Here is a 15,016-nt window from a genome sequence, read left to right on the forward strand (position 1 = left end):
TATTGCCACAACTTGGGCAGTGACAGGGGGATTATGGGATTTTATTTGACTTACATGTTCTGATCACAGTCTATGATGAAGGGAAGCCAGGGCAGGGACTAAAGGCAGGAACTGAAGAAGAGGTCCTGGAGGAATACTGCCTACAACCTTTCTCCCCAAGGTTTGCTCAGCCTGCTTTCTTATACAATCTAGGACCACTAGCCCGGGGGTGGCACCATCCATAGTGGTCTTGGTCCTTCCACATCAATCACTAATCAAAACTTCCCCAGACTTGCCTACAGATGGAGGCATTTTCTCAGTTGAGAGTCCCCTTTCTGGGCCACCTCAGCTTGTGTCAAGCTAGCCAGCACACGTTGTTAGCCGGGCTGCTATGATTATTTTTCTGCGCATCTTTTCCGTTGATATGTATTTTTATTTTACATTAATACCCCCACAAATGCACTGCTGGGCCAGAATAGACACAGATGTTTAACTTCACTAAACACTCAGCAGCACTGAAACATCTCTTAACACCTAAGAGTTTTATTGTCATTTTACAGCTCCCAAGGAGTGAGCTCATTGGTTGCCTCCTATTCTGGGTACCACACCAAGTTATCAGATTTTTAGCCAACATAATGGGGAAGTAGTGGCATCTCACTGTAATCTTTTTTTTAATTAAGATTTTATTATTATTTTATGTGTATAAAATATGTTTGTGTGTATATTCAGTGTTTGCCTGGATGTGTTATCTGCACACCCTGTGCGGTGCTCACAGAGGCCAGAGGAAGCATCAGCTCTCCTGGGATGAGAGTTACAGTTCCTGGTCGTCTGGAAGACCAACCAGGGCTTTCCACCACTGAGCCATCTCTCAGCCCCTCACTGTCTCAATTTGCATTTTTCAGATGAGTACCAACATTGGCCATTCATAGCGTCCTCTGTGAAATGCTGTACAAGTGTTTGGCTCAGTGTGTATTTATTGAGATTCTTCTGCTGTTGGGTGCTATTTTTATGTGTTCTGAGTATAAACCGACACTTTGTGAATATTTCCTCTAGTGGTGTGGATTGCCTGTTCATATCTGTAATGGTATAATTTAATACATATCGATTTTAATTTTGATGAAGTTCACATGGTAAATGTCTTTCTCATCTTTTTACTTTCAGTCTGTTTGGTCTTTGTATTTCAGGTGGTTTTTGATAGACAACATGTGCCTGGGACTGGCTTTTGATCGGTCCTAACAATAGCTTTCTTCTATTTGAGTGTTTAATCCTTACATCTAGTGTATTTATGGGTGTCTTGGGTTTAGTGTGCCTGTTGCTTTTTTTTTCAATTTGTTCAGACCTTTTATTACATGTGTTCTTCCTTCAAGCTTTCTTTAAGTGGGCAATTTCGGTATCCTATTCTATTTAAATCTTTTGTCTGTTAAGCATAGATCTTCTGGTTTTAATGGAAGCTCTACACACTTAACTCATTATAACCTATACAGAGGTCATTCTGGACATTTTCGTGTGTGTGTGTGTGTGTGTGTGTCTGCATTTAAGCCGTCCTTTGTTGTCAAATATAAGACATTATTATGTCTTCCATAATACAATGTTCATGTTTTAGTCATGAACACACGTGAAAAGAGATCAAAAGACGACACACTACGCGCTCATCTATGCTAACCATTCCCAGTGGGCATCCTTCACCGCCTTCAGGCGGTCCCTGCTGTCATTTCCCTCGACATGGCCGGCCAGCAGCATTTCCTGCAGCACAGGATGGGAATGTCTCTGAGATGTTCACAGCACGCGTTGTGAGTGCTTCCCTTCACTTTCCTGTTGGAAAGCTGGCAGGAGAAGATACCTGGCATCCTCATACCAGCACTCGGAGGACGCCGTGACCGTGCCCTCTGCTTCCTCCGCTGCTCACAACAGAAGGCCAAGCTCGGCTCTTCGTTCTCTCGGTTTATCTGCTTGGCTTTAGGAATTTTATCCTTTGAGTTCTGTGATTCAATTATAATGGACTAAGCATTTTTTTTTATTTTTATATTTCCTTTTTAGTTAACTTACTTAGAGTTTATTGTCTCCTTGGCTGCATCAATTCATGTACTTTGCTCAATCTAGGTGCAGCTAAGCCATTTTTCTTTATATTTTTGTTTCTGTACTATTATCATTGTTTTACAGATAAAACACATACGTTAGGCAATTTGATATTACTTCTCTGGTCTTTTGGTCTCCGTTTTCTTCAATCTTTTCTGTGCTGGTATTTCAGAGTGGTAACTTCTATTTGTGGGGAACTGTTTCTGCAACCTCCAGGCTACATGGTAGGTAAACTATAAACTGTCAAATTCTGTATTTTCTAGTTCTAATATCATCATCTTACTTTTTTAAGTTTCCTTTCTCTTATTTTTATTCTACATGCATTCCTTTTAAATCCTGAAACCTTTTTCCCTCCCTCAAAACTGGAAATTGAACCCAGGACTTTGTACATGTTAACCAAACATTCTGCCACAAGGCCACACATCCAGTCCCCCCATCTCCTACCCCACCACTAGGCCACACCTCCAGCCCCCCACCCCTCACCCCACCACTAGGCCACACCTCCAGCCCCCCACCCCTCATCCCACCACTAGGCCACACCTCCAGCTCCCCCCACCCAGTAAAGGGTCTGTTCTGTAGCCCTGGCTAGCCTTCAAATTGAATTCTTCCTTCCTCAGCTTCCTGGGTGACTGGGATTCAGGAAACAAACTCACAATAGCTGCTTAAAGTGCTGCTTGTAGTGAGCCATTCCTCAAACCTGTCCGTCTGTCTGTCTATCTATTCCGTATACTTTCATTTGTCCCCTTTGGTTTATTTCTTTATAGAGAACTCACCAATGCACAAATATAATAGACGTCCCAGTAGAAAGATGAAGCATTCATCTGCTAACTGCAACCTCTGGTTTATGATGGTTTTCTACTGACTGCCTTTTTCCTCACTACGATATGTAGCATTGAATGGGCTGCATTATACTCTAGAGTCTGCTCTATTCCCGTGAACAATCACTTTTCTCCTAGTAGACATTTAGCTACAGCTAAACAGTCTATCTCCCTGGCAGTGAGCAGAGGCTGCTGTCTCAGCCTGGTAACTTCTATGCATGGGGAACTGTTTCTGCAACCTCCAGGCTACTTGGTAGGCAAATTATAAATATCAAATTCTGTATTTTCTAATTCGAGCCTTTGTCCTTAAATTGTAGTGTTTTATTTCATTTGAATGTGCATTGGTGTTTTGTCATGGGTGTTGGGTCCCCTGGAATTGGAGTCACAGACAGCTGTGAGCTGTCACATAGGTGCTGGGATTAAACCCAGGTCCTCTGGAAGAGCAGTCAGTGCTCTTAACCGCTGAGCCGTCTCTCCAGCTCCTCACTCCTGAAACTGTACTTCTGCTGTCAAAGACATGCGTAGATTTCTGTGTGTGTTTTGAACTCTTTGCTTTTGCCTAGCACCCTGCTAGGATTTCTCCTTCAAAGCTCTGGCTGCACTGTCAGCCCTCAATCCTGTTCTTTTGACTTCTCAGTCTAGTCACGTGGTACTACAAGCAAACCCAGGGCAGCCGAGCAAGTACCCTGGAGCAGAGGGCTGGGATTCAGTAAGCCTGCCTGCTGCAGTCTTCCTTCAAACTGCTTCCCTGAAGAGCTCCTACAAACTGACATCAAGATATCCCAAGACACAGCGCTAAGTAAAGTGAGAGTTATGAAATGATATGTGATTTCACTTAGGTTTGTAAAGAGTTGTCATAAAAGCACATGCATGTAAATAAACACGGAGAGAAAGATGTAGAAACCCTTGGCCATGCCTTTGCGGAGGATGAGGTTCAAGCTTCTCATTCAACCCCATTAATTTAATATTTGACTTTTTACAAGAATACATATGGACTTTCTGAAAAGGACAGACTTTGCAGAATGATCTCTTAGTAACTTGTTGGCATTCCTTGGCTCTTTGAGAACTGCTATTATGCTTTGTAGGAGGAAACATAAAGTGCCCAGAACGGCGCCCGACACACAGTAGGTAATGAATCCCCATGACCCGCCATCAGCCGTCATTATTGTCACTGCCCCTGTGTGAAAACGGGTACCTTTTCCATCTGGGGCAGCAGCAGAGAAGGTGGCCATGAAGCCACTCCCGGCAGTGTTGGCGTCGGAAATCATTTGCACCATCATCTTGTTGCCACTGGCGACGAGGGATCCTGGTCTGAATGTACCACAGAAGCGCCCGATGCGCTGGCCATTGGCATGGCCGTTGTACACATCCACGAAGTCGTAGCGGCACAGGTTGTCGCTCTCCAGGTCTATGAACCGGAAATTCAGAACGACCACTTTGCCCTCGGGGACCTGTCAAGAAAAAAAGCGAGATAAAGAACTGTACCAAAAAAGCAACATCTGTGGCCCGTCAGCCCTAGAGACAGAAGTACACCAGGGCAGTACAGTGGGGGTTCAGGGTGTGGGGGAGGAGGGCTGCCTCAGGGCAGAGTCTTTGCATGTGTGAAACTCGGGGTTGGATCCCAGCAACCACACACTTATAAACCAATAAGTGACTCAAGGTGATTTTCTTTTCAGGGCTAAACTAAACCAGGAAGAGTTCCCAGCACACTGCCTGGGACCTAGTCTGTAAAAGAATTTATCTCAAAGCCGCAGAATGCTGGATTAATCTTATTAGTTGGCGCCATTGTTTATAAAAAAAAAAATACCAGTTCCAGACAAAGAAACACTCTGAAACATCATTTTATTTTAGTTTAGTTTTTGCAAATGAAACAAAAGCCGCCTCACTATAGAGTATGTTCTGTAAGGTTCAAAGTCAAGAGCTTGTTTGGCAATTGTATCGTGAATTTTTAAGTAGTTTGACTGAGGCCAGGAAAAAATGAACTAAAATTTATATTAAGTTAATTGGATATTTGTTGATTCATCTCTGCTTTAAAAAAAAAGTCACTACACTTTAAAACATTTTGATCTGTTTTCCCTGGGTGGTAAGTGTGTCTGCCAGGTGGCGCTGAATTTCTATGCCCAGCAATGCTTCCTCTGTCTTATTTTCTTCATTGTAACTTTCCCATGCAATTCTGACGGTGCTTCTGTCTTTGCCCTGTGAGGAGGAAGGAGAAAATGTCTACCAAGGCATATGGAGGGATGGCTGGTCACCTGTTTCAGTCCTGTAGTTTTTACTTTCTTTATTCAAGTTGTTCCGCCCTAACGTTCAGATCGCGTGCTTTGTCTTTTCAACCGCGGGAGTTCACGCTCAGGATTCTCTTCTGTACCCACGACATGACAAAGGTCAAAGCTGGAAATACAGGCCTGCAAGTTGAAGCTGATTGGCTCTGCATCCATCTGGAGGGCCTCAGAACGACAGGCCAGAGGTACTAACACTGACCTGCTTTCCCCAGGGCACCTTTTGTTTGCCTACAGTAAAATAATGTATTTTCAGTGCCATTTAATGTTTCTCTCAAACCCATATACAACCCACAGGGGAAATTGTGGTGGAAAAATCCCAAGAGGGCACTTTTCCCCCCACTTTGAGACAGGGTCTCAAGTAGGCCAGGCTGGCACAGACCTCAATATGTAACTTTGGATGATGTGAAATTCTGCCTCTACTTCCCACATGCTGGGACTGCAGGTACAGGCCACCAGGCTGTGGTTTAGAATGTGCTGGGAATTGAACCCAGGGCCCCATGCTCACCAGGCTAGTCCTCTGCCAGCTAAGCCCCATATTCCAGCACTCCACGCTTGCATTCTAATTGATAACTGTTTGTATTAATTGTGCAAGTACCAGAAACTCCAGAGATCTGACCCAAGAACCTAAGAGAAAATGCAGCTCTCTCAAAAAGCCAAGCATTGCTCTTTAGAGACCTTTGATTCCAAATCTTCTCCAAAGGCTCACATATGATGCAAACACTTGACAATTATTTATTTCCGTGGCAATTAGATGACGCTGTTGTCTGGTGAGATGATATTGGCTAGGGGATTCATTATCTGCCTGGAGGAAAAACAAATCCCACGTCCAAGCTTTCTCCAATCAACAGCCGAGTTCTGCGTGGACCAAGGCCAAAGGCTGCGACAATGACCTCAGTTCACCCACAGCCCCTGGGATGTCCTATTGTCACAGGCACGCTTGCCAAGTCACTTGATGCCAGGGCTCCTGCCAGCACACAGGGGAAGTGCATTCGAAGTTGGCAGTTTGCATTTTCAGGGAAGGATGAGCGAAATGCAAACCCACGGGCAGCTTTGCTGCGGAGGCCAAACGTCTGTAGCTGGTTCTGCTCCCGGGTCTGCAGCTCTCCTCCACCAAGGCCTCACTTGTTACTTGAGAGAACAGATCTGTTTCTGCACCATGTTTGTTTTTGTTGTTGTTTTGTTAAACCAACATTTCCAGCTTCCGGGGTTTCTCTTCTTTCCGGACATGGGAACGCTCCGGCCAGTTTATTCACATCGAGCTTGAGAAGAAAGGTGCTCAGCCCACTGCAACACCGCACATGCGCCCCATATGTGGTCCAGAAAATTTTATGTTAAAAGTATGCATAAATATTTGGTTATTTTTCAAGATGGGAATAAATCAGAAGCTCACAAGATCTTGCTCCTGAACAGCCCTTGTACATCCCAATACTGTTCTTAAGGGCAGTCTTGCCAATGTTTAGAGAATAGAACAACTTTAATAGAAAAACGCATAATATTGTGAACATTTTCTTTTGTTCTTGGGAGTTTCACCGAAAATTTTAAACTCCTTTCACGGGCAGGAGGGAGAAAACCCATCCACTGGGGTCTACAGAGAGCCAGGCACGCTGCCCTGCTGGAAACCGCCCCAAACTTTCCTGCTGCCTTTGGAACTATAATAAACCTGAACTCCGGGTGTCAGGTACATTTCTAAACACTGTCCAGTCATCTCCTACAAACACTCCCAGTGACTGCACGGAGCTGGCGCTGGCATCAGCCCAGGTGATGGAAACTGATGTAGAGAGATCAAGGCCCTACCTGATGCAGCCCTTGACCGTCTCGTGTATCATCCCAAACAGTCTGGCTACCGTGCAGTTACTTTACGGATTGAGGGGCACTTCAAAGATGGCTCCCACCTCAGGGCCAATGCTTTTTTTCAGATATTCTGTCGAATTCATCTTATCTTAGGTCTCAGCTCAAGGCTTACCTCTTCACGGAGGTCCACCCGAGCCCCCAGGCACCATACCCTGACCGTGAGCATCACACAGCCAGACTACTTCCTCACGGCTTATTGGCACCCGTATGACCGCCAGCAGGGGTGGTGTAGAGAGCAGAATTACCCACAGGTAGCTGGCACGGTGCTCGGAAGCTATGTGTTGAGCCAATGACTGCATTCTGGCAATCTGAAAAAATAAAGGGCGGCTGTGATTTCCCACCGTTCATGCATATCATTATGCAAAATGTAAACTCACTTAAAAATACAGAGCAAACATTACTGACCTTAGGAACAGGAAGAGACATCACAATGGTTATAATCTAATGACTGTCTAAGGCCACTTAGCGAGCCTGTGGCAGAGCCCGAGATTTGTAGCCTGCTGTGTTTTGTTGGAATACATTGCTGGCTGGCTAGAGGTCACTATCTGCCATAGCCTGGCAGCTTTCTCGAAGCTTGGTACTATAAAAACTCCCCCCATCCCCAGCAAGGCTTCCTGATCTCTACCCGCTTTTATCTGGAGAATGTTCCTGGGTATGGAAAACTGACCTTATCTAAAAGCTGTTTCTAAAACCAGATGCCTGATTCACCTTTCGCTTGACCCTTGGCACAGATCCCTGCTAAGAAGACTTGCGCTGGAAGCTCTGCTATAGGAGCCGATTGGCCACATACTAAGTCTTGTGATTGGAGCGTCCCACCTACTGCAAGTTAGGGTTTGTCCCCTGGCTCCCCAAACCTATATATCCCTTTTCACTCTGGAATAAAGTTGAGCTGATTCACTGAAGTCTGTCTCCCACAGGGCCGTCTCCGCTCACGCTCCACATACAAAGCTTTCTGTTACCTCTTCTGCCTTTTCCCCCTCTCAGGCTGATGGTTGACAGGCCAGAGGGAAGGAGAACCCCACAGTGTTCCCCATGACCTGGCTCTGGGAGCGACTAAGGAGAGGCTTCTCAAGCTCATTTCCTCTCTCTAATCACACAGGAAGTTCACATTGCCCAGCCTCCTTTACAGGAAGAATGGGGCCATGTGAAGAGATCTGGGCCAGCAGAAGCGATGCATCAAATATTCTGTATAATCCCTTTGGAGCTCTGTTTTGGTTTTAATGGAAGGATTCAGCTCAGGAAATAGGAGGTCCTAGGAGACGGCACAGCTTCACAGGGAAGGACTTACTGCTGAGCACCGCTGCCCAGTACAGCCTCTCAGAGAGATCAAGAACTATGTGCTAGGTTAGGCCACTGGGGTTTGGGGGAGCAGCTTGTTAGGGAAGCTCAGTACTTTCTGCTAGCGACCCCAGGTAGTGGCATGCATTGGCTGTCCTTCCCCAACACCTCCATGACATGCAGCTGTCGTTGTTGCTGTTATGGGTGTCTGTCTATACGTTCCTTATAAACAAACATCACGGTGTGCCTCCCAGTCAAAGCAGGTTCTAAAAATAGCCAAGGGAGGAATGGCTTTCCCGATGACAGCTATGTAGAGCGTGCTTGGCAAGCCATACTTCATTAATATACAACTAAAATACAGTCACTGTAGAGGGCCGTGGGCCATTTGGATTAATCACAGAAGTGAGACAACGCAGAGTAACCGGGGCAGAGTGCTTGTCAGCTTTCTATCGTGGTGACCTGCCTGGGATGAGGGAGCTATAAGAACAGGCAGTGTTTATTTGGGCAGAGGCTTTCACAGGTTTACGCTGTTGCTTCTTAGCCTGTGACGAAGTCACATATCACCGTCAGGAATATGTGGCAGGGCCGAGAGAGTTCATGGCAGCTGAGAAGTGAAAGAGAGAAGTATGAAGGGGCCAAGATCTCGAGTTCCCTATTGGAGAAATGCCCTTGCTTCAGTTAGGATTTCTATGACTCTGATGATAAAACAACATGGCCAAAACAAGTTGTGGAGGACAAGGTTTACGTCCTTGTATAGCTTGTAGGCTGTCGTTCAGGGAAGTCAGGGAAGGGGCTCAGAGCAGGAACCTGCAGGCTCAGCCTTCCTAATGCTGCAACCCTTTAATACAGTTCCTTGTGTTGAGGTGACCCCTGGCCAAAAAATTATTTCATTGCTATTTCATAACAGTAATTTTGCTACTGTTAAAAATCATAATGTAATAGCGGACAAGGAAGACTGCTGAGAACTCAAGAACAATGGCACTGGGTTTTGATCCTACTGCACGTACTGGCTTTGTGGGAGCCTAGGCAGTTTGGATGCTCACCTTACTAGACCTGGATGGAGGTGGGAGGTCCTTGGACTTCCCACAGGGCAGGGAACCCTGATTGCTCTTCGGGCTGATGAGGGAGGGGGAGTTGATTGGGGGAGGGGGAGGGAAATGGGAGGCAGTGGCGGAGAGGAGTCAGAAATCTTTAATAAATAAATAAATAAATAAATAAAAATAAAAAAATCATAATGTAAATATATGATATGCAGGGTGGTGTTAGGTGACCCTAGAGGGGTCACAACCCACATGGCTGCGAGCCACTGTCCTAATGACACCCTAGGCTAAATGCATGTGTTTTCAGGGCGTGTTCAAGATCCACACTACAGAATACAGCTCTAAATTTAGTCTCTAAACACCACCACCACTACCCTGACGCCTTTACCTGGCTGGACAGCTGGGGAAGAAGCGTCCAGCAGCTATTGCTTGATCTGAGACCATAAATGGATCCCTTCCTCCTCTCTCTCCCATGAGTATTTTCCCTTCTTGGAATATAGTTTTTCCTTCATCTCCAACCATTGACTCCCACCCCGATTTCAGAGTTGGGCCAAACACATCTTCTCTAGGAACCTGCCTCCCACACCCCGTTAGGCCATATCTAGGAAGAATTATCAATCCTCTCTCCCTGCCAGAGCCCATATTCCTCTCCCTTGGCAGACCACCAGACACCGCCCGTCTCGCTGTGATTTCTGCCATAGCCTCTGCCTCAGAGTGCACAGCCAGACAGTACCCCTCTGAGATCAGTCTGTGTAACCAAACACAGCAGTGAAGCCCAAGCAACTGAGAAAGTCAGAGAGGTGGCGGTGGCAATGAGGGAAACATTTCTATCTTCATTTTCTTCATTTTGATCTAGGTGAGAACAGTTTTAGGCTTTTCTGTGCTGTCTGATGATCTGTTTTTCAAATCAACAAGTGCTCCTTAAATACCAGGGAAGGACAGTCATAGCCAAAAGAGAAGAAAGACTAGAACTCCAAGAATCCATGTGGCCCAGAGCCTGGCAATACCTTCCTGGAGCAGGCTAGACCTCGCTGAGATGAGAGGCGGGACCTGGGGCTAGGTTGCTACGCCTGTCCCACCGGGTCTCCTCTGTCATACTCTTTCAACCATGTGTACAGGGCTGGGAACCTGAAAGGCAGAGGTCGTAACTTCTTTTTCTGAACTATGCTTCCTGATGGAAGACTTCAGGCGACCATAAAACTAAAGGAAGCCAATTTCTCTCCTTCAAAGAGTCATTTTAGGACATTCTTTCAGATCTCCAGAAGTTGTCAAGATGAGTTAATCCAGAACTAGATAAACACAATGGGTGGAGATTTGGGGAAGGAAAAAGTGTCCCTCCATTAAACTCAGAGCCCATGTCACAGCCACTTTTAAGCACAACGGAAATAAAAACCAGAGGAGCCTTTTATTAGCCGCTCCCTTTCATCATACAGCACTGAAGACTTCTTCTTTGCGTGTGCGAGCACGAGTGTGCGTGTTTCCGAGGCCGTGTACACGCGCACGTGGGTTCACACGTGTCTGCAGGAGTACGGGCCTGTGGAAGCCAGAGGTCACCCCAGGCGCTGTCCTCCAGGAGCTGTCCAGCTCGCTTTGCGAGAGTCTCTCACTGGGACCCGGGACTCTCTGATTAGGCTATGCTGACTGGACTGCAAGCCCCGGAGAGCGTGCCTGGCTTTCTGCCCGGGATCCGAGGACCAGATTCTGCAGCAACATTTACCACCCTTGTTCTTGCCCAGCCTTCAGAGCGGTTTTTAAACAATCCGAAGTGTGATACTGCCAAACCTTTGCAAGGCAGAGCCTGTCTCTATCCAGCGACCTAAAGAAGGGGGCGGGGGGGGGGTCCTGAAATGTCACTTTCGAGAATATTTCTGAAATCTGGAATTTAACTGGGTAGATCTGTAATGGACACTGAATATAAAATTATAATGGTATTTTACAAGGACTGAAAGAGAAACCCTTCCCTTCTGAGGTCACGGCAAGGTAATGGAATAATTAGAACAGAATCTATACAGATGAGCATCCCAGCCTCTCCCGTGAGTAAAAACGCTTCAAGGGGCTGCATACAGTCGCCTCAAGAGACAACTCGATTATCTGAAAATCTAATTTCTCTGTAAAAATGAATGTTGCTGACCATAATCTACAGCAGAACTGCAGGCTCTAGTGAGATGTTCCAGCCCAGGCCGTCTTCCCATCCCTGGAGTCTGCCTCTCACAGGTGACCAGTTTAACTCCGCGCTAGCCCTTCCGGGACTCACCTCCAGTGATTCATCTTGGTTTATCTCTTTTGCTCATCATCTCTTTGCCTCCTATAATTCCCCATGCACCTCCATCAAACTTCTAGTTAAATCAATATTCAGATTTTCCTGTCCCACCTTCCTGTAAACATCACTGTGGAACTAAAGTGCTATATTTCCTGTCGAATCTGACCCAACTGGTCTGTACGTTCCTGAGAAGGGGCGTGTGGACTGAGGAAAGAAACAGACAAGAGACAGTAGAGTCAGGAGGGCTTTCAGTGAATACTGCAACAGAAAGCCCTGAGTTTATAACTCACAGTCCTTACATACCCCAATCAAAAGGGGCCAGCAGAAGACTTCCATGACACAAAGAACAAGCAAGCGTGGTTACCTCCTTACAGCTCAAAACATCACGCCCTAAGTCAAACACCCTGGTCTAGCTTTTGAAGAGCAAAGCACCCAGTAGCCGCACCTTCAGTCAAACATCCTGTTGTTCCTCCTTGAGGAGCAAGAAAGGGTTTGAACTCTCTGGCCTTCAAGAAGGAATGGTCCAAAACTGTGGGCCCTCACACTTTCTCATGGAATTTCTTTTCTCTAGGGTTGTAATTGCATTTCTTGTAGGTTGCTTAGTTTTCTGAGTCTCTAACATAAAATCCTCCCAATACAAGCATCAGTAGCCCATGGTTTCCACTTTCTCCCCAGGAACATCCATTCTGTTGATATATACGTAATTACACAAACCCTGTGTTTAAGAAAATATCTCTACAGAATAGATTCATAGAAATTGATGAGCTCAAGACTTGTGAATAATTTATTTCATTTTCCTACTATTTGTGTGTGTGTATGTGTGTGTGTGTGTGTGTGAGAGAGAGAGAGAGAGAGAGAGAGAGAGATGCATACGATGCACACATGAGTTTGGATGTTGGTCGTTGCTTTTCCACTTTGTCAGAGACGGACCCTGGATGGCTTGGTAAACCAAGCTAACCCTTGAGTTTCGGGAAGTTCTCTTGCCTCCTCTTCCCATTTCTCACAAGCATGCCAGGATTACAGATAATTGCACTACTGTTTTTACTTGGGTTCTGGGATAGAAACTCAGGTCATCAGGCTTACGCGGAGAGAGGGTTTTTACATCTCCTCAGCCCCAGCATTTTAAAACTGACAGAATGTTAACAACAGAGAGCTGTATTAATTCCCTATTTCCAGTACTTTCTCCTGCACTGGATGTTGTCAGTATGCGCCGACTTAGTAGGTAGGTGCACACACACATTACGAAGGGAAAGAAGGAGAGACGTCATTGTTATCTGAGCTCACCGTGGCCATGGTGGGGGAAAGTTGAGCCTACTTAAGGTGACGATAGACCAGAGGAACAATGTCAAGGAAGAGACACTTCATTAAGGTACCTTGGAGACGGCAAGGCCATGGGCACCATCAGAAACGCAGGCAAGAGAAGAAGCGTGCGTTAGTTTACCTTAGAAGACACACAGAGAGGCAGAGGGAACAATGGCTTGTTTTTGAAAATGTTGAGATTAAGATGTTACAGTCATATGCTACAATATCAAAGGGCAATCAGAGTGACCGCCACAAAGGCTCCGGCCTTGTCAACCTCCAGTTTCGTCTCTCTAACCCACTCTATCTTTCTGGCTGTCATTTTTGCCTCAACTCATCTTGAATTCCAAGAATAGTGATTCTCCTTCTGCAATGACAGATAATAACCACATTACCAATTTCCAGGCAATAAAGACTTCCTGGGGCCAGCTGGGTCCCACAGAAGCAGACTTGAGAAATGGGTCAACTAGACCCGTGTGACCATGTGGCTGTGTGTAGCGCTTGCTCCTCCTTTTTCCTCCCCCATGTAATTCCAAAGCTCTTGCCAATAGCTCAGGATACATAGAATGTGTGATGGACAAGCCTGTAATCCTAGCCTCTGGGAAGCAGAGGCAGAAGGACCGAAGCCAGTGTGAAGCCAAACTAGCCTACGTAGGGAGCTCTAGGGCACAGTGAATCCCCATCTCAAAAAAAAAAAAAAAAAAAAAAAGGAAAAAGAAAAAAGAAATCCTTGCTTGTCGCGCCACAGTACTTAAAGAGCTGTGGCAAAAGATAGGGACTTCAAAGCAAGCCCAGGCTATAAACATAGTGAGAGCCTATTTCAAAAGCCGAGGGTGAGGAGGGAGGAGGGGTCATGGGAGGTGGGGGAGAAACCTAGCTAACTTTGTTATAAATTCTCTTCAAAATAATTAAATTATCTTCCACTTAGCCTCACCCAAAAAGCTTTAAAAAGAATAACGAAACTGAAAACAGAAGAAAAATGGGTAAACTAGCGTGGTATTTAAGCACAGCGAGGCAGAGTGAGTCAGTGTGCTCAGATGGCGTGATATTTAATCCAGTGTTTAATACAATGACACACTTAGGCAAACCCAGAAGAACACCAGTGGAGAGAGACGACAGAAGGCTCAGCACTGTCGCTGTGCAATGTCTGATGCACGTGGCTGGACAGGCCACTACGGGTGCCGGGAATGGTGTGCGGTGTGCCTGGCATCTCTAGGTGTCCTCCGTGGTTTTAGTTCTTCAACCACAGAGCTTGACCTTAGTTCATGAAAAGATTAAAGCCCCTTCACTCAGAGCCCCCCCACTCCCTGCCACCCCTGCCACTACCTGAGGGGCTGGCTGGCAGTGCAGGATGCTGTGGGGCTTCTTAGTGCCAGGAAGCCAAGCCTGGGGGGTGTTGTCCTCACCCCACCCCTTAGGCCACAATCCCTAGGCAGGGTCCCACAGTCCCCCGAGAGCTCAAATGTCAGTCAGGCCAGTTTTTCCAATCTGAAGCCCTACCCCCTTTTACAACCCTTAAAAAACAACAGTTCCATTTAGGTATGATTGGCAGCTGTAAACTCATTCATTCCGAGTGCACAGCGAAGCACACATTCGCTTTGTGATGTGTCTGAGAACGTAAGAGCAGCTTCCACTTCCCCAGAAACACCCTGGGGGAGTTATCGTTGGCATGAAAGCAAAACAGAGTCCTGGCTGCTGATTGAAGAATGAGAGAAAACAACAGTGTGCAGGGCTGGGGCATTCTCTCTGGGGCCTGGAGGTCACTGCCACTTTGGGTAGAGTGATCTCAATAAAGAAGCCACCCAGGGGTGCCAGCCATCTCCCTCCTGGCAGAGTGGATGTGCAGACCAGATTTGCTGTGCCTCCGATGTGCGTCTGATTATTAGATTCTTTTCTTACTTAGATTTTAAAAGTTCTCTAGGATTGACAATTTAGAGACATCAGACCAAAATTTGAAGAGACTTTTAAACTTGGTCTGCTCTCAGCGAAGGCCTTGGCTGCACACTGATGGAAATGGCAGCTTTGTTACCTGTGTCAAAAATATGGGAACGCTTCGAGGTGGCCAGGTGTAATTTTAAAGAAATAAAAAAGAAGCAAAGGTGTGGTGGCACATGCCTTTAATCCCAGCACTCA

At 46.2% G+C, this 15,016-nt stretch overlaps 1 protein-coding gene across 1 annotated transcript in view; it reads right to left on the reverse strand.

Moving 5' to 3' along the window:
* Positions 1-15,016, reverse strand: part of Pcolce2 (procollagen C-endopeptidase enhancer 2) — a 48,797-nt gene that overhangs the window by 17,068 nt on the left and 16,713 nt on the right. The window contains exon 3 of the mRNA XM_050157353.1: positions 4,069-4,324. Coding sequence (XP_050013310.1) covers positions 4,069-4,324 — 256 coding nt within the window. The remainder of the gene's footprint in view (positions 1-4,068; positions 4,325-15,016) is intronic.

Source organism: Alexandromys fortis, unplaced genomic scaffold, assembly GCF_014885135.2.
Source record: "Alexandromys fortis isolate MF-2015 unplaced genomic scaffold, M_Fortis_MF-2015_v1.1 scaffold_85, whole genome shotgun sequence".
In the NCBI taxonomy this organism is placed as follows: Eukaryota; Metazoa; Chordata; class Mammalia; order Rodentia; family Cricetidae; genus Alexandromys; species Alexandromys fortis.